At 59.5% G+C, this 22,924-nt stretch overlaps 1 protein-coding gene across 9 annotated transcripts in view; it reads left to right on the top strand.

The window, feature by feature from the left end:
• The window catches only part of CTNND1 (catenin delta 1), a 31,600-nt gene that overhangs the window by 1,939 nt on the left and 6,737 nt on the right, over positions 1–22,924 (top strand). For 8 of the 9 annotated variants that reach the window (XM_076343562.1, XM_076343566.1, XM_076343563.1 and 5 more), the window contains exons 2-9: positions 13,816–13,934; positions 14,761–15,080; positions 16,264–16,335; positions 16,611–16,769; positions 16,987–17,519; positions 21,625–22,088; positions 22,202–22,385; positions 22,669–22,786. In XM_076343562.1, the coding sequence (XP_076199677.1) occupies positions 14,886–15,080; positions 16,264–16,335; positions 16,611–16,769; positions 16,987–17,519; positions 21,625–22,088; positions 22,202–22,385; positions 22,669–22,786 (1,725 nt within the window). In that variant the 5' untranslated portion in view covers positions 13,816–13,934; positions 14,761–14,885. The remainder of the gene's footprint in view (positions 1–13,815; positions 13,935–14,760; positions 15,081–16,263; positions 16,336–16,610; positions 16,770–16,986; positions 17,520–21,624; positions 22,089–22,201; positions 22,386–22,668; positions 22,787–22,924) is intronic. The other variant, XM_076343569.1, reaches the window with a different exon arrangement.

Here is a 22,924-nt window from a genome sequence, read left to right as displayed (position 1 = left end):
GTGCCTTGCTTTTTCCTTCTCTGAGAAGCTCTCCTGGATGTGGCGAGGTGGGGGTGAGCGGCTGGCTGGCGACTCGCAGACTTCTGTCTCCGATGTCCACAGCACGCGTTCCTGTGCGTGACAGATTTGCAGAGCCTGCTGGAGCTCCTGCCAGAGGAGCAGGGCAGTGTCCCCCAGGTCCACGGGAAGCCGTGTGCTGGGAAGAGTTCGAGGAGGGGAATCGTTAGTCTTCCCCACCGTTATTTTGCCTGCCCCATCCTGCTCCCAGTGCTTTCTTGGGGCAGGTTCTTGTACCTGTTGGTGTTTACTTGTGCACTTTAAAAAAAAAAAAAAAGGCGGTTTTTGAAAAGCTGTTCTCCTTCCACTTGACTGAACTTGGCCAGGACTCTGTTGCATGCAAACGACTGTCCTTCGCGATGTGCAGCATTTTCTGGAATCTTGCACGGAGCCTTCCTGGAAGGGGTGGGAGGATGAAGGCGCTTGCTTAGTGGAGCGTGCTGGGCTTGCCTGGGCTGCCGCAGAGGGGTGAGCCTCCTCCCTTCCGACTTGGAGGTCAGGCCCCGATCTTTGTGGTTGAAGAGCCCTTGAGGCCATCCCTTCCATAAAGATGGGCTGGGAGTCAGATGAATGGTGAAGCCCAGACCGCGCAGCCGGTGTCTCTGTCCCTGGGTTGCCTCTCATCTCTTCCCTCCTCCAGCCTCTGGCATGGAGATAAGGCCTTTGTCCATTGTATCTGTGCTGGGGGTGGCTTTAGGACACCCAGAAAGTAATAGCATAGCTTGGACCATGCCTGGAAGGCTGTTGGCTTCTCAAAATAGCTTACCAGTGCCTGTGACCTTAGGGGAGAGTGCTGGTTAAATCGCTTTGTTTCTCTTCCCAACAAACCCTCGTAACTGTCTCTCATTTACTGCTGGCAAGGGCAGAGCCCTTTCCCAAGACTGTGGTGGTACTGTCTCCCAGAAGTACAGAGCTGCTCTCCTGGCTCTAAAAACCCAGGTCTGCAGTGTGGTTGTTTTCCCCTGTCCCTGCCTTGCTGACAGTGAGAAGCAGAACCGCAGAGCTGGTTTGGGTCCATAAAAGGCAACAGGTGTTGCCTGGATGCAGTGACAAAACCCAAACCTGTTGGGTGATTCAGGCGGCTCCCCTGTGTGTGACACAGGGCTTGGCCGGCAGAGGAGGTTGTCCTCTGGCATAGAGTGCAGGAATGTGTCTCGGTGTGAGGCTGTTGGAATGGGGCTGGATTTACGGGCCCTTGACCAAAGTCTTCGAGTTCCCCAAGGTGGCCACAACCTTCTCTTTGCTTCTTACCATCCAAAGAGGCTGTTTAGTGGGGAAGCTGTTTCTTAGAGCTAGTTCTTGTACTGGAAACTCCCAGCAGCAGGCCAATGAGTCCGTCCAGCTCCTGCTTGTCTTGTGCTTGTTGCTAATCTGCCTTCCTTCCCACCCAGGAAGGCTGCTGGTGTTGCATTGCCTGCTGCTGCCGCTGGTTCAGCAGAGGTGTGCCTGTCCCTGTGCTTGCCCTGTCCAGTGGCTGCTGCACACAGGGGCTGACCTGTGGATTAATTCGCTCTGTCGTGTTTCCGTGTGACCTCAGCCTGTTGAGTGGGCTTCAGGGTGGCGGTGGGTGCCGTGCGATCCTCCTGCAGTACTGCTCCCTGTCCCCGTTTCCCTGTGGAGGGAGCAAGAGTTTTCCCCACGAGGGATACTGCTTCCTCATTGTGGCCCATATGAAAACAGCACTGTGCGGAGGGGTGAAATGAGGTGGCTGCTGGGTGTGGGGACAAACCAGTGACTAAGGAGCACAAGCTGCCAGGCGTGGTGCCTGGGTGCCAGGATGGGTGAACCCAGGATGCCCGTCTCCTCTGCTTTCATCTGCTTTTTCCAGCCCAGAGCAGCGAGCAGCTGTAGGTCAGAGGCTGGCAGTGGGACGTCCAGCGTGCACGGGCCTTGGACTGAGGTGGGAATGAACAGTCTCGACTGCCCTGCAGGCAGCCTCCACGCTAGCTTCCTCTGCCTTCAGGGAGGTGAGCTTCCCTGCAAGGGGGCAGTGGCAGAGGAGCAGTGGATGCCTGGGGGATTGTCCCCAAGGCCCTAACCTTGTGCTGCAGGTCCACGGTGGCTTTGTGCTGCAGAGCTCTTACCCACTGCAAAAATGCTTGTGCCCCAGCATGGGCCTGGGGACCTGATCTGGGCTGAGCACTTCCCCCATAAGTTTAATTTTAACAGTTCATTGCCCAGATGTTTGTGCTGATGGGAGAGCAGAATTTCTTTTGTGAAACCACAGCCCTGGCCTTTTGGTGTGGCAGAAGGTGGGGGTGGCTCTTAGACTGTAGGGGTGCTGCTGGGATGTCAGTAGGCATACAGGCATCCCAGCTGGCTGCAATGCTTAGCAAAACAGTCTTGGTCCAGGCCAAGAGTGACTGGCTTTCCAGCACAAGCAGGGAACAGTCTGGGCAAGTCGGGGTAGGGGGGCGAGCCCTGGGAACAACTCTGCTATAGCCTGGCCGAGGTGGTGGTGCTGTCCTGGGAGCGCTTTTTAAACATCTGCAGCTCCAGGGTTGGTACGAGGGCATCCCTTTCCGGACCAGCCCTGGGTGGGCTGGCTTCAGTGGCAGCAGTGTGCTAGGTTCATGCGTGCGAGGGCAGGAGCTGTTATCGTGCCTCCATCCCAGCCCTGACTGCTCCTATTCCTCTGGGCGTTGGCCCCAATTATAGTGAATGCTGCTCAAAGTTCACCGGCTTCCTGCTGCCGGCCCCTCGTGGGCGCGAGGAACCTGGAAGTGGTGTGAGCCGTACCTGCCTCTGCTGTTTCCTTGAGCGCTGGCAGCGTGGAGGAGCGCTGGCAGCGTGGAGGAGCGCTGCCTGTGCCATGCAGGGGGTGGAAAGCAGCCGGGACATGGAGGGGAGCAGGCAGCAAGAGGAGTTGCTCTCCCCTCTCACATCACGCAGCTTTTGCAACTGCAGAAGCACCTCCTGGGTAGGAGAGCGATTACCTGGGACAAGGGGGGTGGGCTCCCTCCCAGGAGCAAGGTGGCCCACTGTGGGAGTTGGATGGCTTCAGAGTAGATGAATATGGAGAACCAATTCCCACCCTGGCCAGGAGGAGGAAGGCATCTCACTGTCCTCAGCTGACATGTTTTCCTCTGACCCCCGTCTTGTGTAGTGCTCAGGCTGGTCTTTTCTAAGAAGGGCTCCCAGATCTTGGCTGCTGCCCCGCTGGTGCTCCCAGCTCCTCTCCTGGCCCTGTAGGAGGGGAGAGATGGTGGTGCTGGGCAGCTCGCGCGCACGGGTAGCTGCGATGGGTGGGAGGGAGTGTGTCAAACTGCAAAGACTAGTTTTTCCAACCTGGAAGGGTGGGTCACCGGTCGTGTTTGCATGCTGCTGGCAGGCCCCTTGCCCAGTGGAGTAACACATTGTTGTGAGCGTGTTGCTGCACGCCGCGCTGCTTGCCATGCCTGGCTTCAGCTGCGGGCAGGCTGACTCGCTCCGGGGGGAGAGGGATGTCATCCCGCCTCATGCTAACCAGGGTCTGATGGAGGAGGAGGGGGACAGCCTGGGGGTGCTTCTGGGAGAAATCCTCTCTGATGTGGGAGGCTGCCTGCTCCAGGCTGGCTTTGTAGCCCTCCTTCCTCTCTGCTGCTCCCCCCCCCCCCCCACTCTTACCTGCAGGAGGAAGCTCCCTGGGCCCTGCAGCTCCACTCCAGAGCACACTGGTGTGGCAAACGGGGAAACCTGCTCTCCCTTGATCTCTGCCCAGTGTCTGTCTCCAGCAGCTGGCTGGGGTGGAAAACCACTTCCCTTCTGTATTCTCCTTCCTTCGGTGGCGAAAGGAGCTGCTCTCGGCAGGGCAGGTGAATGGGCCTGGAGAGCGAAGCTGCGGCAGCAGTCTTATGCCGTGAGGGGCGCTTGTGGCTTGGCTTCCCAGGGATGTCCCCGTCCTGCCTCCGAGAGCCTTGGGAACACCACAAAGTGTCAGGTGGCCCTGTTTGTGTGTGCCCGTTGACTGGTGGAGTTGTGCAGATGGGGTGTTTGAGGGGAGGCTGGAGAGCAGTGGTGCATGCTTGCTTGCAGTCTTAGTGAGCAGATGTCGTGCTGGAGTTCTGGTGTTTGTGCCTCCTCAGCTCTGCAGATAACAAGCCTATCTCTAGGGCACGGTGGGCACAGCCATGTCCTCGTAGGGTTGGAAAACAGCATCTTCCGCTCTACTTCCATCCTATCCTTGCAGGATACTCCCGGCCCTGGACAGGAATGTGATGCCACCATAGACAAGGAGCCCAGCCCTCATATGTGTTCCCTGGAGGCAGGATGCTTCCAGCAAGCTGGCTGGGCATCTGGTCTCCTGGGTGGACCATGCCGACCTCCTGGCTGGTGCAGCTGGCCGAGGCTGGGCTGGTGGTGGTGGTGATGCACGTGCCTGGCATTCCTGGCCTGGTTCCAGGGTGTCTGTATGCAGGCCAGGGGCGGTGGGGAGCGGCCCTTGGCAGGACGTCGTGTTTAGAAGCTTACGGGAAAGGGAAGTCACGATGTCATCTCCTGTCTGACCAGGAAATGCAGGTTTCCTTCCCTTTGGCTCGTGCAGGAGCCTGGGAAGCCGCTTCTCAGTGAGTGGGTTGGGGGAGTAGTAGGCAGATGTGACACCAGCAAACAATTTGGGCAGGAGGCTGGGGTAGGATGAAGTCCCACTGTCCCTCTGAGCATGGCCTGGCCTGCTGTCTTGTTTGTCCCTTGCTGCTTGTGCCAGCCCATGCGTGCACCTTCCTGGCCATGGGCACTAAGGGGACTCGGAGCGCTGGGGGGGACTTGCTGTTACCCTGTCACAGCCCATCGGCAGGGCAGCAGTCCCCTTCCCCACCCCCAGCCATGATTCAGTCCCTGGCTCTTGCCTGATGCTTCTCTGGTGGCTTTCTTTCACCCATTCATTAATCCTCTTGGCAGGGCCCTCGAAGTCATCTCTGAGTGCAGACGCACGCATGCAATTAGAGAGCAGGGCACCTGATGAGGTCATGCCGAATGGAACTGGGGTTTTCAGCCCGGCCCCTGGGTGATTCGTGCTGTGACTCAGCCTGCTGGCTGCCCTAACTCCTCAGGGAGTCTGGGCTGGCTGGGGCGAGGGGAGGGCAGGGGGGGGTGTCCCACTTCTGGGTGGCTCCCTTGGGCTGCCCCTACAAGGGCTGCTTGGCTTAATCCCAGCAATTCCCTCCTTGCCACTCCTGCAGTAAATGTTACTTCACCGCCTGCCTGTTTGCTCAGCCTGGGGAGGGGAGAGGTGTGTGGCTTGTCTGGCAGAGGGAAGGGCACCCTGTCTGCCTCTGGGGTGCCCTGGTCTGCCCTGGGCGGGGGGGGCAGGGAGACACCCTGCATGGGGTTGCGGGGATGGGTGGGGGGCCCTGGGCTCCTGCCCTTCTCCATGTTCCTGGTTGCGGTTCCTTGGTGACTTGAATGCTCCTTGCGGGGAAGGTGGATAACGCAGGCTGGCCTCCTGGGCTGGGTGCTCTCCGGACGAGCCCAGTGGTGCGGTTCCCATGCTGCTGGTGGTGTAATTCCCACTATGCTTCCAGTCCCCCATGCCTTTGCGCACTGGTCAGAGCAGAGTAACTGGGGCTGAGTCGGGGCCCTGGGGCCCAGCCTGGCTGCAGGTGTCGGGAGAGGAAATGATCTCAAGTGGCTTCCCTGGGAAGAGGGATGCGGGGCTGCGGCGAGGGCTCTGCGCCGGGCAAGGGGGCCGAAGTCCATGTATCCGGGTGCCGGGCTGGCACCGAGTCGGCTTGCTGCTCTGCATCCCAGGCTCTGCTGGCAGGGGCTGTTCGGGGCGGCAGCTAGCTGCGGATGCTTGCGCCCATGGACTGATGGAGGGAGGCTTCCCTTAATCCTGCTGGGAATGCTGGCCACTGGGCTGTGGCCTCTTTGCTCGGGGCAGCCAGCAGCAGATGTGAGCCCTTGAGGCGCTAAATCTGCCCCTGGGATGGGGTGCTGGAGCAGCTTCACCCCATCTGCCATGCCCTCATCCCTCCACTCAGGCTTGGGGGGAGGCAGCTCCTGTGGTGCTGCAGCCTCGGATTTAATCGAGGGGGACTTTGCTCCCTGGGCTCTGCTAGCACAGCCCTTATCTCTGCAGAGCCGGGCTGGTGTTTGTTTTCAGTGCGGGACAGAGGCAGCTGAACGGGAAAGTTCAGCCGGGCGGTGGGTGGGTGGGGGGAGAGATGGGGTGAAGGGCAGGGACACTGCTGTGGCTGGAGCCTGGGGGGCAGTGCTGGCCTTCAGCACAACACCAGGGGTCCAGCTGAGCCCTGTGGGCAGGGGGACATCTCATGTCCCCCATCAAGGTGGCTGCTGTTCCTCAGGCACAGCAAGGAGCCGGGGAACTGCCCCGTGATCCCACCGTCTCACCTGCTGCTCCTCGGGCTGGGGTGGCAGAGCCAGGGGGCTGCTCCCTCTCCTCCCCCCGCACCCCCCCCCCCGCCCCCAGGAGCCGCCTGGGTGAAGCAGGAGCCTGCTGGCTGCCCGAGCACGGCCTGCCCTGGGAATGCTCTGGCCCTGTTCCCAGAATCCTGTGCTGGGTGTTTGTTTGCTGCTGCGCCCCTGAGGTCTGGTGCTACTGTGACAGGAAGCGGGAACGCCGGGGGGAGGGAGGCCAGCCGGCTGGGGATGTGCCTGTGAAATCCCTTTGTCCCCGCCAAGCGCTCAGCTGCAAATTCCCACAGAGAAGAGAGAGCCGCCTTTGTGCTGCTGAAGGGCTCCCAACATGTGAATCTCCTGGGCCTGGGGGCGCAAACCGCGGGGATGGTGCCCGCTTGGTGCAGAGGGGTGGCAGGGACCCCTGCCTTGCTGCTGTCCCCGGGGGACGACGACAACGAGGACCCATGCAGTGGTACCCAGCAGGAGTGGGGCTGTTGGGGCGTCCTAGGGCGGCTGGATGTGGCGGGATGTTGCTGGGAGGAAGGCTCTGGCCCCATGGTCCTCCCCCTTGGGGATTGTGGGTGGATGGTGTCTGCCTGGAGCCTGGCGGCTTGGCTGCCTTCCTGCTGGGAGGGATGCTTGTCCTCTCCTCCCCGAAAGTGCTGAGGGAAGCTTGGTCTCCCGTCCACTTGCCGTGGTGCCAACTGCTCCCTCCAGCCGGTGGAGCAGCCAGCGCTTCCCCAGCCGGTGCAGAGGGTCGGCAGCTCTCCTGGCCTGCCTGGAGGTCTCACCCCAGCCCAGCCAGCAGGGAAGGAGCTCCTCCCCTGCCATCTCGCAGCCATGCTCAGAGGGACGAGTGGCCCCCCTTGCGTGCCTGGGAGGACAGCTGCCCCGCAGCCAGATTGCTGGCATACCAGCAGAACAAGCCTTGCTCTCTGTGGCTGACCCCATGCTGCTCCTTTTTCCTGCTGGCCCTGCTCAGCTGCCTCTCCCTCTTCATCCCGCTGGGGCAGCGAACGGTACCGATCTGGTGACCTCAGCCGGGCCAGGGACAGACCCCTTCCCCAGGGGATTGCCCACTATGTTTTGCAACCCCCAGCTGTGTCCAGACCCATCCTTCGGACCTGATCAGTATCATGTATTCTTGGGCCCCCTGCACTTGCTGGGGGGGGGGGGGGGGATGACACACAGCCTGCTTCCCCCCCCTTCCTGCCGGCAGCGTAGCCCCACCCTGCCCCTTATCTCTCCCTCCTTATCGTCCTCCGCTGGCTGCTGGCCCGCTCCCTTATAAGGTGCGGTGCCGCGCGTCCCTGCTTGCATCTCCACAGGTAACTCCCCTCTTCGGAGGGAGGCTTTCCCAACCTTCGTCCCTGGCACTGGGGGCGGCAGGCGAGGTAGATCAGGTGGCGATCCCGCTGCCGGTCCAACCAGTTGGGCACGACGGGCGGAGGTGAGCGGCTCCCTTCCTGCTGCCACCCGAGGCGGCTGCTCCTGGCGGTTTACCCACCCGGCTCTTGCCGGGGCGCCTTGGGCACGGCTCCCCTTGAGAAAGGTGGGGCTGGGCTGGGGCAGGTAGGCGCCCAAGGCGGTGTCTGACCTGCCTGTGGGAGCAGCCCTTTCCCGCCCAGGGAGGGCTGGCTGGCCGCCCGCCAGCCCGTCCAAAGTCCGTTGTGCCTGTGCTCTGTAACCTGCCCCCGGGGAGAGCCCTTCCCAGCGGGGCCAGGGGCTGAGAAGGCAGCTGAAGCCCTTGGCAGGAGATGGGAGAGCTTCTCCCCTACAGTGGGGTCTGGCAGGCCTTGGGCAGAGCAGGCTGGGGAGTGTGAGCAAGGTGGCTTGCACAACCTGGAAGTGAGGACACATCTGCCCAGGCAGGCGGGTCCCTCCCTGGTGTGCCGGTCTGCGGTGGGAGCTGGCAGCGTGGGGTGTGGGCATGTTCCTGCCTCTGGGGTGGCGGGAGAGAAACAGCCGTGGCCAAAACTTCCCATTGCCCACGCAGGGATGTGGGAGCTACTGCCCACCATCAACTGTCCTGCTTCCCCTGTGGCCTGAGGGCTGTTGTGCTCTCCTGAACTGAACGCAGAAGCAGACGAGGTGGGGATGAGCTTGGGCCCGTGGGCTCTCTGCCCGATACACTGCCAGCATGCTGCGCCTTGGCTAGCATTAGTGCTTGCCACCTCGGGCAGGCTGAGGTCTAAGAACTGATGTGTGAGCCTGGACCCTGCACTCAGGAGGGTGGAAAGGTGCCAAAGATGTTGGCTCATTTATTTTTTAGCTAATTGAGACTGACCAGAAGCCTGTGGTGAATTAGCAGGGCTGTGAACCTGTGCAGAGCAAGCAAGTGTAATGCACTGCGAGTGCTTGGACAATTGCAGGCTTGAATTATTGATGGGGTTTCTGTTTTTCCTAAGTGCATCACGATAGGCAACTGGAACCAGGAGAATTTGTTGCTTCCTCTCTCTCTCGAGGATGGGGGGGTCTGGTGCTGGGAGCTGTTGATGTTCGCTTTTGAAGGGCGGGCAGCCAGCTGGCTTTCCTCAGAGTCTCTCAAATTGATAGGGCAAGGTGAATTATTTGAGCGATGTTGCCATTATTCTTGTCTAGTCAGTGCTGGGAACTGTGTTGGAGCAGGAGCAAGTTCCTTGGGCAGTGCATCCCTTCTTGTCAGCCCGGCGGGTGGGTCTGGCCTGGGAGTCTGGAGCTCCTTGTGTCCCCGCAGGGGCTCAGCCAGCCCGGGTGAGGGGCTGGGTCCCTCCTGGTTCTGACCATGGCTGGTGGTGACAAGTTGGAGGAGAAGGGCTATTTTGCTCATGCCTCACAGCAGCAGGGGGGGCTGTGAGGGGTGTCTGGCTGTAGTGACAAACCTTGCCACTTGCTTAACAGGTGCCCGGGGGACACAAACAAGCAGTAAATCTGCAGGGAGGGCTGGGACTTGGCAGTCAGAGCCAATGTGACTCTGTCCCCCCCCCTCCCTGGTGGCAGAAGACTGCTGGGAGTGAACACCTGGTGTGACTCTTAGCAGGGAGCTGGGGCAGGGCTGATGCGGCAGAGGTGGTTTCTGGCTTTGTAGGTGCTTGCGTTGAACTTTGCCCAAAATCCTCCATGCTGAGGGAGTAGCCTTAGCTCCAGGGATCCCAGGACCATTGGGATCTCCCTGAGTCTCTCTGGGGACTCAGGGCGCGGAGCAGGGCTGGAGCAGGTCCTTGGAAAGACCCAAGCAGAAGGCTGTGTGCTGGAGATCCCCTGTGCTGCAGTGGGTGCTGCCTGTCAAGCCTCCCGCCTGTGTCTTATCTGCTGGATCTTGTCTGTCTCCCTGGCCTGTGGTGTACAGTTCCCCATCTGCCGGCTTGGTCTGGGCCCTGGGGTTAATCTTTCCGTGGCTGACAGGGAAGTGCTCCTGGTGGGGAGCCTTCAAGGCTTGAACTCCATCCTCCAGCAGAGGAGGGTGCAGGTGAACTCTAGGTGGGTATGGCTGTGGTTTGGCCCTGGCAATTATTTTTCCAGGCAAAGGGTTTGTTCTGGGGGAAGGCAATCCCTCAGAGAAGCAGGGGCAAGGGGTTTTGGAAAAATGTGCCATGTCAAAGCTGCCCCCAGTGGAAGAGCTCTGGAAGGCTTGGTCAGGGTTTAGGGTGTCTTTCTGGCTGCTACCAAGCCTTTAGTCCAACCCAGGAAGATTACGGTGGGTACCTGTGGAGGGAAGTTCTGTGCATGCAAATAGGCTCATGGCTGCCTCCCTGCCAGTAAGGGGGCTCTTCTCTGAAGGCCCTGCGCGTTGGACATCCCTCTGGTGGACCTGCTCTGGCTTCAGGACCTCTGGGCGCAGCACAGGATTGTGCTGGTGACAGGAAGTTGGGAGATGCGATAAGGCCAGAGGGATTTGGATTTAAAGCTTTCTGGGTAGCTGCATTGGTCCCTGTGGGTCCCCTCTTGCTGATAGCCATGGGGGAAGTGCCCTGGGGCAGGAGCTGCTCTGGGGTGTTTTGTCTTTAGGCTTTTTGTTTTGCCCTGAACCAAGCCAGCTGAAATATTTTTGGCTTGCTGGGGTTTTTAAGTAATGGGTGTGTCAGCAAGTGCCTCTCTCATGATGAAAAGGCTTTCATGCAGCCATCCTCAAAGATGGTCAGGGTCTGGCTTTGGAAGAATGCTCTGTAGTTGTGTCTTCAGAGGCTGGGGAGGAGGAAGGGGGGAATGGGTGCAAAGCAATCCCTGGAACTTCACCCTTGTGGGATCTGATGTACTTGGCTTTGAGCTGTCACAAGCAGCTTGCTGGCTGGCGCTATCAGGCTGCGTAGCTGAGGCTCTCCTGTTCCTTCCCCTCCCTGTCTTACTTTGAATATGACCAGTGCCCCGAGCTGGCATCAGGAGGTGGTGAGGGGCTGTGCTGTGCCCGGGAAGCCCTTGTCCCTGAAATGCTGGTGTGCGAGCCACTGTGGGAGGGATTTGGGGCAGATTCTCCACAGCTGGGAGGGTATAAGGCTGTGAGTGGTTGTTTCGAGTTTGTGTGTTAGCCAGCTGTAAGGGAATGGCTGTGCTCCAGCCTGGGATGGTGCTGGCGTGTGTCTGCGGGGAGAGCTGGGGCCAGCGCTTGCTAACCTCTCTGGACCTGGCACTGCCTCTTGGTAATTATGTCTTTAATCCCAGATCGATGAGGACTAGATGGCTGGAATGAGAGCGGAGGGAGGTGGTGTGTCCTGATGGTGGAGGCCCCAGGAGGAGAGCTGGGAGGCCCCCCTTGGGCAGCGGGGTACCCTGTTCTGCTGGCACCTCTTGCTCACGATGGAGCCGTGCCCGCTGTTCAGGGCAAGAGTGACAACCATGCATGCAGGGCAGGCTCCAGACACTCAGAGTCGCTACCCCGCTGCTTAATATGGCCTGATCCTGTGGAGAGACCCTCAGATGGCCGCTCTTGAGCATCAACCAGTCAGGTGTCTATGGGTCTGCAGAGCCATGGGCTCCACCCAGCCTGGGACCACAGCCCAGCCCTCCTCTGGCCGCCCTGGTGTGACAGGCTCCCTGAAAGCCCCTCGGCTGCCTCCTCTCCCTGAGGCTTTCTGCTCTGACCTGGTGGCCCAAAGGGGAAGGGGGGCCTGTGTGTGTCCCTGCACCTCCTCCTGCCTGGGCTGGAGGGGCAAGGGGACAAGGAGAGCTGGTGGGCAAGGGACCTGTCCTGTTCCTTCCCTTTGCTGTTGTGTTTACTCCCTGTGGAAGGGACGGGAAGGAAACAGCCTCACAGCTGCTCTGGCCCCTTATCTGGGGCCCTTAACAGCCCTGCAAAGTTCATTGTTAGCTTCCATGTTCTCCGGGCCATGTTCCCAGGGGACGTGCAGAGGTGGGGACCTGGGGCTGGGGAGGCGTTGCTGGCTGAGTGGGGCCTGCCTGGCAGCCACGCAGGGCTGAAGGAATCTGCTGGGGTTGCTGTCTCTCCTCTACGTGCCTTCCCACAGAGGCAAACCCTGCTGGTCTGCGCTTGCTGCTCAGTACTGAGGCTGCTTGCAAGCGAGCCCGTTCACAAGAGCAGGGGCTCAGCTAAATCTCTCCTTGAAGCCAGCATACTGGCTCCATCCTCATGCCCCCAAAAATCTGCCTCTTCTGCGCGGAGATGGTTGAGGGCAGGCTGGAAAGCTGTTACATAGCAGCACAGCTACTTGGGCAAGGTCATTTCATGGAGGATCCCTTCTCTGTAGGGGGGTGTTCCTCTCTTTAAAAGGGCTTGGTAAAATACCACTCTGGAAATGAATCGCAACAAGCCAATGGGGTTTCTGGCTGGGGTTTCGGATGCTCCAGTTGTGTAGGGTGTCTGGGTGGAAGGACCATCCCCTGACCTGCTGGAGAAGTCTGAGATGTGGCAAGGAGATGCTCCCCCTTTCTTGGGGGAGAGGGACTGGGTCAGTGGTCCAGGCTGCCTTTCCCCAGCACCTGGCTGGCTGCAGCAGCCTCCCTGCATAGGACTCCATGGGGCTGGGCCCTGCAGACCTTCTCTGTGTCCACGTGGACTGACAGTGACCTTCAGTGAGTCCCAGAAGGCAGAGGATCTGTGTCCCTCCTTGAAGTGGGTGGATGCCCACCAAAGATGGGGAGTGTTTGACTCAAGGGTGAGAGCTGGGATGTGTCAGCACTGTTCTGGGAGGCACCAAGCCTCTCCTTCAGAGGATTTCTGTTGCAAATCCATGGGGCAGGTGAGACCTCGGAGCAGCAAGGGTCAGAGCCATCCCTGCATTTCCATACAAGGCTTGGGGAGTCAGTCTGTTGAAAAAAGCCTTAGGGTGTACCTGTTGCAAGGTGGGAGGAGTGGAAAGCTGCGTGCATGAGCCAGGAGTCATGTCTGGGAGCCTCCGAAAGCCTGCTTGGGCTCCTGAGCCAAGAGTGGGCTGCATTCCTCCTGGGGCATGGACTGGTCAGCGAGCATCCCAGCCTGTGTTGGGCTGGGGCAGGGCACTGGGAGCTGAAGCGGTCTGGAGCGGGTGTGCATGTGCCACGTCTTCATCTCTTGCTGGGCACCACATGGGCACGAGTGGAACAACTGGACTTTTTTATTGATGAAGGCAGATTACAGGGTGGTGGCGACCAGATGTTCAAACGCTCTGCAGGCAGCCTCCAAAGCACTTGGAAAAAATCCACCCTGCTTTGCTGGGCTCAGTCGTGGTGGTGCCACAGTGTCTAAGTGCCAGGGCTGCCTGTGTCTGAGGGAAGCCTTGGGGGGGGCAGCGCCACAGGGAGGAGCGGACTCGCTGGGAGTGGGGGAGGCATTTCAGGAAGGGTTTGATCTGGATACACTTGAGATGGTGTGGGACATTAATAAAATAAAAAAAAAAACAAACACAAAAAGCCCTGCTCTGAGCTCCTCTGAACCAGCATCTGCTGCAGGCTGGGACTGGAGGGGCAGGGCTGCCAGGGAGCGTGGGGCTGTGGGAGGCAGATGGGACAGGGCTATGCAGAGGGGCCCGTGCTTTTGGTCCCAGGTCACTGTTACGGCCACACCAGGGTGGTGGCACTGGGGGAGTGGGCAGAGCCAATGCTGGAGACCGTGGGAAAGCAGTTTCTGTGCCGGCTGCCTGGCTCGAACGAGTCCCCACACGCCTTCCATGACTGCACGGGTTTGGGAAAACCTCTGCCGGGCTTGCTGGGACTCGGCTGGGCTGTGCAGGGGGCGGAGGGCTGAGCCCTTGCCACTCCTCTCTGCCTGTGCCATTCCCCCATCGCTGGGGAACAGTGGGAAATGCTGGGGTCTCCAGGGAGCTTGGAGGCTGCTGTGGGAACAGTGCTGTGTTTGCCACCCCACCGGCCCTTGCCAGACACTGCCCCATCCCTCAGAGAAGAGGGGGTGGGAGAGAGGAGCCCGTTTCCCCAGTCTGTTACCTGCCCTACCTTCTGTTTTGAGATCACTCGTGTGATTTTTGACCTCTTCTCCTGCTGTCCCTGCAGCTCTCTTCCCTCCTGCTTCCTCACTGTGGTGGCTGGGCTATTTCTCCCATGACTCTCTGCGTCTAGACCTGGCTGTCCTGTGCCTTTGCCAATCAAACCCGAACTTCCTCTTCTAACAGGTCTGTATGGAAGAATATTGCCTTTCTTTATCAAAATATGTTGATTGTGGTGTGCTCGTTCACTGTTCTCCTTTGGGAGGGGATGTTGGAGGGGTCTAAGCCAATGTCTGTCCCTAGATCTGTGGGGTGAGGACCCCCTGGGGTGGCTGCAGCCCCAAGTGCTCTGGTGAGTACCTGGAGGGTGGGAGTTCTGGCAGCAGGCAAAGGGGCTCATGGGGTCCCCTTTAGGGGGATCCCATCCCACTTCATCCCCTTTCCTGGGTAGGAAGGAGCTGTGGAGCTGGGGCTGTTTCCCCACCTCTTGTCACACTGGGGAGGAGGGAGCAGATAAGTGACACAGCCCTCTCCCTCAGCCCTTCCCTGGAGGAAATAGTGGGATGTGGGTCACTTCTCATTCTGCGGGGAAGTGTCCCCTGTTCTGCCCCAGGGACATGCCCTCCCCTCCTGCCAATTACTGCAGGCAGCTTCTTCTTGTAGGGGAAGTTCTCCTGCAGCCTGAGGAGGGCCCTTGTGGGAAGAGGGAACCTCCTCAGCACACAGCAGCTCTTCTGAACCTGGCTCAACCCCAACTGTTTGGTGTGATGGGGGAGGACCTTCTGCCTCCAAAGTGCCACTTCTCCAAGCTTAAATGCTGGGGCAAGGAGCACCTGAGTCACGCCTGGGGATGTGCTGCTCTGAGACCCTCCTGCCAGCTCTCTGGTGGTGGGTGGGAATGGGTGTTAATGCCATGAGATAATTTTTTTCTTGTTCTGAGAATCTGTCTTAACAAAATCAGTCTCTTCTGACCGTTCTTCTCTCCTCCTTTCCTCCCCCAAATCACATGCAGTGAAGAGAGGGGCTCCTGCCCTTCTGGGTCACTTTTCTTCCCCTCACTTTGACACCAAGCCGCCACCGCTTGTGCTTCCCTGTGCCCTCTGCCCCCGCCCTGCCCGTCCTGGGCACCCATCACCCATGGACGACTCGGAAGTGGAGTCGACTGCCAGCATCCTTGCCTCTGTCAAGGAGCAGGAGGCACAGTTTGAGAAGCTGACCCGGGCGCTCGAGGAGGAACGGCGCCATGTCTCAGCCCAACTGGAACGAGTCCGGGTCTCCCCACAGGACGCTGGCCCGGGCTTGGCCAACGGCACTCTCACCCGGCGGCACCAGGTAAAAAACCCCCTCGGCAGAGGTGGGTGCGGAGGCTTCCTGGAGCCCCCGTCTGTGTCAATCCTGCCTCGGTGGGGGCAGCCCTGGGCCCGGCTCCCTTCCTTTGGCCCTCCTTGGGTATGTGAGGCGGAGGAGGGCTAGGCTGGTCTTATAACACTGATGGTGCTGTATGTGTGCTGGGGCTGAAGGTGATCTGGGGATGTGCAAACCTACCTCGGCAGCCAGAGTCTTCTGGGGAGAAGGAGCCAGCCTTGGAGGGTCTTGCTACCAGGTCAGCTCTGGTTTGGTTTTGTGAAGGTTGGAGGCTGTCTGTATTCACTACCTGGGCATCTTTGCTCTCCATCCCACTCAGCTTCTTGGAAGGTGGCCAAAATGCAGGGGTTGGTGTATAGCTGTGGGGGAGCGTATGTGTCTCCCTCTTGTGTGACGATGGACAAGTCCCTGGAGTCTCAGTCTATCCCCCCCAAACAGCCAAACCAGGGCTGGGAGAGATCTCTTTTCTCTACAGGCCTGGAAATGTGGTTTCATCTGCCTTGGCTTGAGGTCTCTCTCCTGTTCTCACTTTCCCGGGCTCTGTTTTGGGGAGGGGTGCTTGGAGGGCTGGTGTGTGGTGTTGTGCCTTTCCGGCAGGTGGAAAGGCAGGTACCTTTCCGGCTGTGGAAGGTGGTGGTGCTAGGAGAGACTTGTGGGTCGGGGGGAAGGAAGGAGTGGGCAGAGGAGGAGCGCAAGAGAGTTAAATGGTAGCACTCTGCAATCAGCTGCCGAGCATCCGTGCTGTTCCCTCGCAGTCCTGGGGGGCCTCTGGGATGTTGCTTGTGGCTTCTGTGTCAGAAGATGTGGAAGGTCTCCAGGGCTGTGCTGAGGAGCAGGAGAAGGGTCTTGGACGTTCCATCAGGAGTGTGTGGGCACCGTGGGAGAGCTGGGATGTCTGGAGCAGGGCTGAATGGTGTGTTCTCCAACTCTTCCCCAGGCTGGAATGGGGGCTGGTTTGCTGCATGTCGCACAGACCCCCGAGGAGCATGCTCCTCTCCTGGGAGTGACACATGGGGTGCGCCTTGGGTGTCTGTCAGATGCAGGAGATGGCCTGCTCAGGGCCTGGCAGGGAAGGTGGGATGGATATATGGCATCCCGGCAGTGGGACATCAGTCTAGTAACAGGCCTGCTGTGGTGCTGTGTGTTTCAGAACGGCCGTTTCTTGGGCGATGCTGACCTGGAAAGGCAGAAATATCCAGATCTGAAGCTCAACGGGCCGCAGGTAGGGGGAGCTGAGCCCTCTGGCTGTGGGCAGCCTGCTTGCTGGGTGGGGGGGTGCAGGGCTCCAGTGTCCCCACTCTAGGTGGGAGAGGGGGACTTGTGTTTCTAATCTGGCTGCCCTGGCTTGAAGAGGCTTTGGGTGTGGGGTTTTTGGTATCCCCTCCCATGCAAGAGGATATCAGGGCTCCCCAAGAGGTGAGATCTCTTGGCCGGCTCAATCCAGGGAGGCCAGTGTTGGTGGTGGGGGGCTGACTGCCTGTCCCTTGCTCCCCTCAGGACCACAGCCACCTCTTGTACAGCACAATTCCCAGGATGCAGGACCCGGGCCAGATCGTGGAGGAGACGTACACCATGGAGGAGGATCCAGAAGGGGCTATGTCAGTTGTGTCTGTGGAGACATCAGACGATGGGACAACCCGGCGTACAGAGACCACGGTACAGGCCTGGGGAGCGCATGGAGGGACAGGGCTCTGGTCAGGGAACCTGATGGCTGGGGTGCTACAGCTGTGATCTCTGCCAGCTTGCCGTGCTGTGAGCTGAAACGGGGTGTGAAATCTGCCTGGAGTAAGGCGCTGGGCTGGAAGGGGAATCTGGGGATGCAGGGGTGTGGTGGATTTCCTGATGGGAGTGTGTCCTGCATCCGTCCCTCTAGGTGAAGAAAGTGGTGAAGACTGTGACCACGCGGACGGTGCAGCAGGTGCCGGTGGGGCCTGATGGGTTACCTTTGGAAACCTCCCCCGTCACCAGCAACTACGTCCAGACCATGGACAGGAACTTCCGCAAGAATGGCAATGGGGGCCCTGGCAGCTACCTGAGCCAGCCGGGCACAGCCACTCTCCCTCGTAACTACCACTATCCCGACGGCTATGGCCGCCCCTACGAGGACGGCTACCCGGGCAGTGATCACAGCTACGGCAGCCTGTCCCGTGTCACCCGCATTGACGAGCGCTACCGCCCTTCCATGGACACCTACCGGGCCCCCAGCCGCCAGGACATCTATGGCCCCCAGCCTCAAGTGCGTGTCGGGGGCAGCAACATGGACCTCAACCACTTCCACCCCGAGCCATATGGCCTGGAGGATGACCAGCGCAGCGTGGGCTTTGAAGATGTGGACTACGGGCTTATGTCTGACTATGGCACGGCCAGGCGGGCAGGGACCCCATCTGATCCTCGGCGGCGGCTCAGGTACATGGCAGGAGGCACTGGGGCGGGGGATGCTGTGGGGTTGTCCTGGTTTTGGCTGGGATAAAGTTAGTGCCTGCCAGGTTAAACCACAACAGGGGTCCCTTTTTAACTTCACCCTCTCTGGAGGAAGGAGGATCGCAGAGACAATACCATGAGCTGAGTCACACGCAGCTCATGCAGGAGAAAACTTGCATCCGCTTCTAATTGTCTGCTTAATTGGTGGTTAAAACTCAGTGCTAATTGAGCCGGTCATCCTGCAGCAAGGAGTTCCACTGGGTGGTTGGATGTAGCTCCAGGCCCTTCCCTCTCTGTGCCGCCCGTTCTGCTAGTGGGACGGCAGGCTCATCTGCGCCCCAGCCTGGCTTATCCTGCTGGGAACCGTGCCTGGTGTGGGGTGTGCGGCACAGCCCTGCATCAGAAGTAGCAGTAGCCTCATGATCGTGCTCTTGCCGAGCTGAGAGCAGCCCTGGGGAGCTGTGCTGAGCCCATGGCTGGTGTGAGCAAGGCTCAGCCCCGCAGTGCACCAGGGAGCATTCCTGCAGCAAGGCCCTCGGGCAGGGCAGGGTGGGAGAAGCTGCTCAACCTGTTTGGCAGTAGTAGCTTCTTCCCTCGTTTGTCTGGGGGTGATTAGCAGCTCCTCCAGCCTGACTGCTGAGCAACTGCCCCACCAGGCTGCGGCTGCCCTCGGGCAGCCAGAGCAGGGTCTTGGTGGTCCTTTAACTGCCCTGCCAGGCACGTGGCAGGGCATCCTGGGATGTTACATGCCTGAGGCCACGACTCCTGTAGACTGGTGTCTTGTGCCAGCTGTGTCTCTTGCACAAACACTGCTGCTGCCTGCTTAAGCCTCACAACCTGCTCTGCTTGCTGCCTGGGCTGTCAAGCGGGGTTTGGGGAGGTGCTGGAGGAGGGCTCAGAGGGTGGTGAGGTAGGAATGGAGCAAGGGGCTGAGCCTGGGTCCAAGAGATGGGGAGGGGGCTGTGTCAGCAGGCTAGGATGGATGTACGTCTCCTGAGTACCCTGGGGCTGGGGGGGACAGGTAAGGCTGAGCATAGGCTGCTTAAGCTCCTAGGGCATAAAATCGAGGCAGGAGGGAGAGACCCGAGGGAAAGGAGGCTCTTGCCAGCCTGTGCTGGAGATCCACCTGTCTTGAGGCACGTACTGTAAATCCACGGCAGCTCCTGGCTGTTGAAGGGACTAAAGGAGGAGCTTTGTCCTTTTGGCTTGTGCAGCACAAGTGTTTGTTGCTGTGCTGAGCCAGTTGGGGTGGTTGTTCACCCAGATTAATTTCCCTGACCCGCCTTGCCTTGTGAAGCTTGTGCCGGCTAGAGGAGGGCAGGCAAGGCTGCTGCCCTCACTGCGTGCACAGACTCAAGCAGGCTGCGAGAAGCCAGCGTTAGCAGTTTTGAGCACCTGGCAGTCAGGCTAGCCCCTCGGTGAGCAGCTTGGGCAGAAGGGGTTAAGCAGGCATGTGCAACCTGTGGCTGCTTCAGTCCAGCCTGGGGCTGTGGAGGGAGCGAATGCCAGCCAAGACAGAAGGCTCTGGCTTGCAAACCTTCCCTGGGTTTGTGTCCTGCCCAGCACACGGGGGCAGAAGCCCTTCCTGGATGGCCCGATCTGAACTGCTCGGCCTTTGAGACCACGAGTCCTCTGGGCTGGATGGTGTCTGTGCTCTTCCTGCCCCTCCAGATCCTGGAAGACAGGAGTTAGAGGAGCCAGGTATGGGAGCTGCAGCTGGGTGGGAGACCGGAGGACTTGGGTCACAATAGAGGGGGAGAAGGTCCCACTTCCAAGCACGGCCAAGGAGCAGCCCTGGTGGAGATGTCACCTTGTCCTGCAGGGATGGTGCAGGGTATGGAAGATGAGTTGGTGCGGCCTATGAGCAGGCTCTCCCTCCCCAGGCAGACCGATAAAGATCGCAGCAATCTGTGGAATCCAGGTGCTGTTGAGCTTGGCTTGTCCCCTGCCTTCTCAGTTACCATCTGTGCTCAGCTGCCCAGCTTGCAGGAATGGGAACAGGAGAGATCAGCATCCCCCCTGCCTCAGAGATGTTTGTCTTGAGCAGGGGCCTGGCTGTTAATGACTTCCTTCAGGGAGGCAGCTTGCCAGGCACACGGGAGATGGAGTGTGTTGAGCCGAGAGACGCAGCGTGTGCTGGCTGCCATTGGCTGCAAAGTGTGCAGGTCCCCTCTCCTGCGGCTCTTCTCGGAGGTCCCTCTCTGCAGGGGAAGAGGGGTTTAGCAGCAGCCCAGGGTGTGCTCCCCCCTCCCTGCCAGCCCCATCTCGCCTGGAGGGGCAGGGGGGTATCCAGCACTGAATGACCCTTGCGGCTGGGCAGGAGCTCCCTTTTGGGGCACGTGAGTCTTGACATGGGAGCAGGGTCAGCTGCTGGCTGTGTTGACAAGCATCGGGTGGCTTGTTTGTGACACTGGCACTCGGCTGCATCTTGCTCTTGCCTTGTCCTGCTGCGGGGATGGTGTTGGTGGTCGGTGCGGTGCACTGAGCACTGTGCGCTGCAGCAGCGGGGAGCAACTCCCCGGGGCAGCTGGACTCCTTGGCATCTCTTAGTAGCCAAGTCATGTGGCAAGCAGCGCGTTTCCCTGTCAGGACATACTGAAAGCCAACCTCGCAGCCCACTGCCACCATCCTTGGTGGTGCTGTGCAGCAGCACCTGAGAGGGATGTGGCTGTGAAAGTGGCTGCCACCTGGAGCCGGTGGCTTTGGCGAGTCCCGTACCAGAGGCTGTAGGGGAAGCAGTGGCGTAAGGAGCAGAACCTGCTACCATCCTTCATTGCAACTTCCCCTGCCTGCTTAGGGGCAGGGGGCTGCCTGCACCTGATTTGGGAGCTCAGAAGGTGGCTGAGGAGTCCCCAAGGCAGGTGTGAGCCAGAGGATGGTACCTCATCTTGGACCCTGGTTGTGTGTCCCCAGTGCCCTGGCACAGCAGGGGTGACAGCAGCGGTCAGGTCCCTCTGTTTAAGTGCCAAGTCCCCTCCCATCCCCTTCTGTTGGAAATCGCTGGAGTCCTCTGCCTAGGTGGGGGAAGGATTATATTGCCAGTGACTACAAAAATAGGGTGAGAATCCGGGATTTTGTGTGGTGCATGTTCTGGGGGTGTTAAATATCACCTTGGCGCATGGGGGACTAGTTACACTTTCTTGCAGCTTCCATGTGTTTGCTGGGGCTCATTCCCAGTGCTGCTAGGTTTGTGGGTGAACCGCACCTCACCAGGGCAGGGGGTGTGGGACCACAGCTCTTCCCCATGCTTGAACTGGGAGCAGTGAGGTTGATCCCTGGAGCCCAGGTGTCCCTTGATGCCCAACTAAGCCCATCCTCCGGGCAGCAGTGCAACTTGGGTATATCACTGGGCATCTGCCGGAAAAAGAGTTTGAGCCCCATCCTGGCTAAAAATCTTTGTTCTAGCCATGACGCTCTGAAATAATGGCAGTGGCTTGGTCTGGCAGCAGCTTGTGTGTCCTGGGCTGCTGCGGGGCAGCTGGGGTGATGGGATGCAGTGTTGGATACAGCCAGACAGCGCAACAGAGAACTGGATGGCCTGAAACTGGACTCTGGGCGCTTGCTGCACCCACGCAGTGGCGGTGTAACGGGCCTGGGGAACTCCTGGGTGATTTGCTCTCCCAGCAATATGTTGTGGTATGAACTTGCCCTCTAGTGGCTGCAGGCCCAAATTGTTTTTTTGTGCCTTTGGGGCTGGCTCCTGCCTCCGTGGAGGTTATGCAGAGACCAGGATCCAGCCTCTGACCCAAAACTAAACCCGCTGAGTGGGAAGGGACTGGAATAGCTGTTGAGGCTGCCTTCTCCTGGGGAACAACCGCCCGCTTCCTGAGCGGGCCTGGGGATGCATGGGGGTCACCTCCTGCAGCTATGGACTCCAGCTGGACCCTGTGTGGGGAGCAGGAAGGTGCCCCAACACTGCTCTGCTGCCTGGCTCCCAGCCCTTGATGGGAGTCTGCACGGTGCACTCCAGCAAGGTAGTGGTGACTAGACACTGTGTGCGCTTCAGACCATCTTCTGGTGGCTTGGAGGGGGTACAGCATCCCCCCCCAGGTCTAGGGCTCGTGCTGATGCCTGCTGTCTTCTCTCCTAGGAGTTATGAAGACATGCTGGTGGATGAAGTGGCCCCTGACCGGTACTACTGGGCCCCCCTGGCTCAGCATGAGCGGGGTAGCTTGGCTAGTCTGGACAGCCTGCGGAAGGGAGGTCCGGCCCCAGGTAACTGGCGCCAGCCAGAACTGCCGGAGGTAATAGCCATGCTGAGCTTCCGGCTGGATGCCGTCAAGTCCAATGCAGCTGCCTACCTGCAGCACCTCTGCTACCGTAACGACAAGGTGAAGACGGAGGTGCGCAAGCTGAAGGGCATTCCTGTGCTGGTGGGGTTGCTAGACCACCCCAAGAAAGAGGTGCACTATGGTGCCTGTGGAGCCCTCAAGAACATCTCCTTTGGCAAGGACCAAGACAATAAGATTGCCATCAAGAACTGCGATGGGGTACCTGCTCTGGTGCGCCTGTTGCGGAAGGCCCATGACATGGACCTCACAGAGGTCATCACAGGTAATGGCTCCAGGGAGGAGAAGGAGGGGCTAATCCGTTGGGTGAGGGATGCACAGTGCAGGTTTTTAAGCCCACATGATCTGATCGATCACCTCCCACTTGTGGCATTGCAGGAACACTGTGGAACCTGTCCTCGCACGACTCCATCAAGATGGCCATTGTGGATCATGCACTGCATGCCCTGACTGATGAGGTTGTCATTCCCCACTCAGGCTGGGAGCGGGAACCCAATGAGGACTCGAAACCCCGCCATATCGAGTGGGAGTCAGTGCTCACCAACACCGCCGGCTGCCTTAGGTATGGGAGGGGGGCTACCAACCGAGAGCTGGCATGGACTGGGGCTGCTGTAACACTCCTCCCTGGCTGCTCCTGCTAGCTTTCTGGAACTGCCAAAGGAGGTCTGCAGAGGAGCTGCTCTCCTAGGACAGCTGCTGGTGGTGCAGTCCTTGATTTTGGAGGTGTTTCTCTCAGTGGAGGGGAGCTACAGGAGTCTTTCTCTGGTTTGAGCTCTACTGGGTGAGGGCTGTTCTTCACCTGCCTTCAGCTGTCTCTCCCATGACTGTTCTCTCCTGCCTGCCAGGAACGTGAGCTCAGAGCGGAGCGAGGCCCGTCGGAAGCTGCGGGAATGTGACGGGCTGGTGGATGCCCTGATCTACATCGTCCAGTCTGAGATCGGCCAGAAGGACTCAGACAGCAAGGTAGTACAACGGGGGTGTTGTTGGGGCACATGTAGAGCTCTGCCCTTGTCAACCAGCTCTAGCAGTGCTCTGCTGTTCATGGTGGCTGAAGCTGGGTTCATCCCAAGACGGATGAAGAATGGACGGGGGAATCTTCAC

This window comes from Aptenodytes patagonicus, chromosome 7 (genome assembly GCF_965638725.1).
Source record: "Aptenodytes patagonicus chromosome 7, bAptPat1.pri.cur, whole genome shotgun sequence".
Taxonomy (NCBI): Eukaryota; Metazoa; Chordata; class Aves; order Sphenisciformes; family Spheniscidae; genus Aptenodytes; species Aptenodytes patagonicus.
The sequence above is the reverse complement of the archived record's forward strand: the minus strand, read 5'-3'. Positions and strand labels throughout refer to the sequence as shown.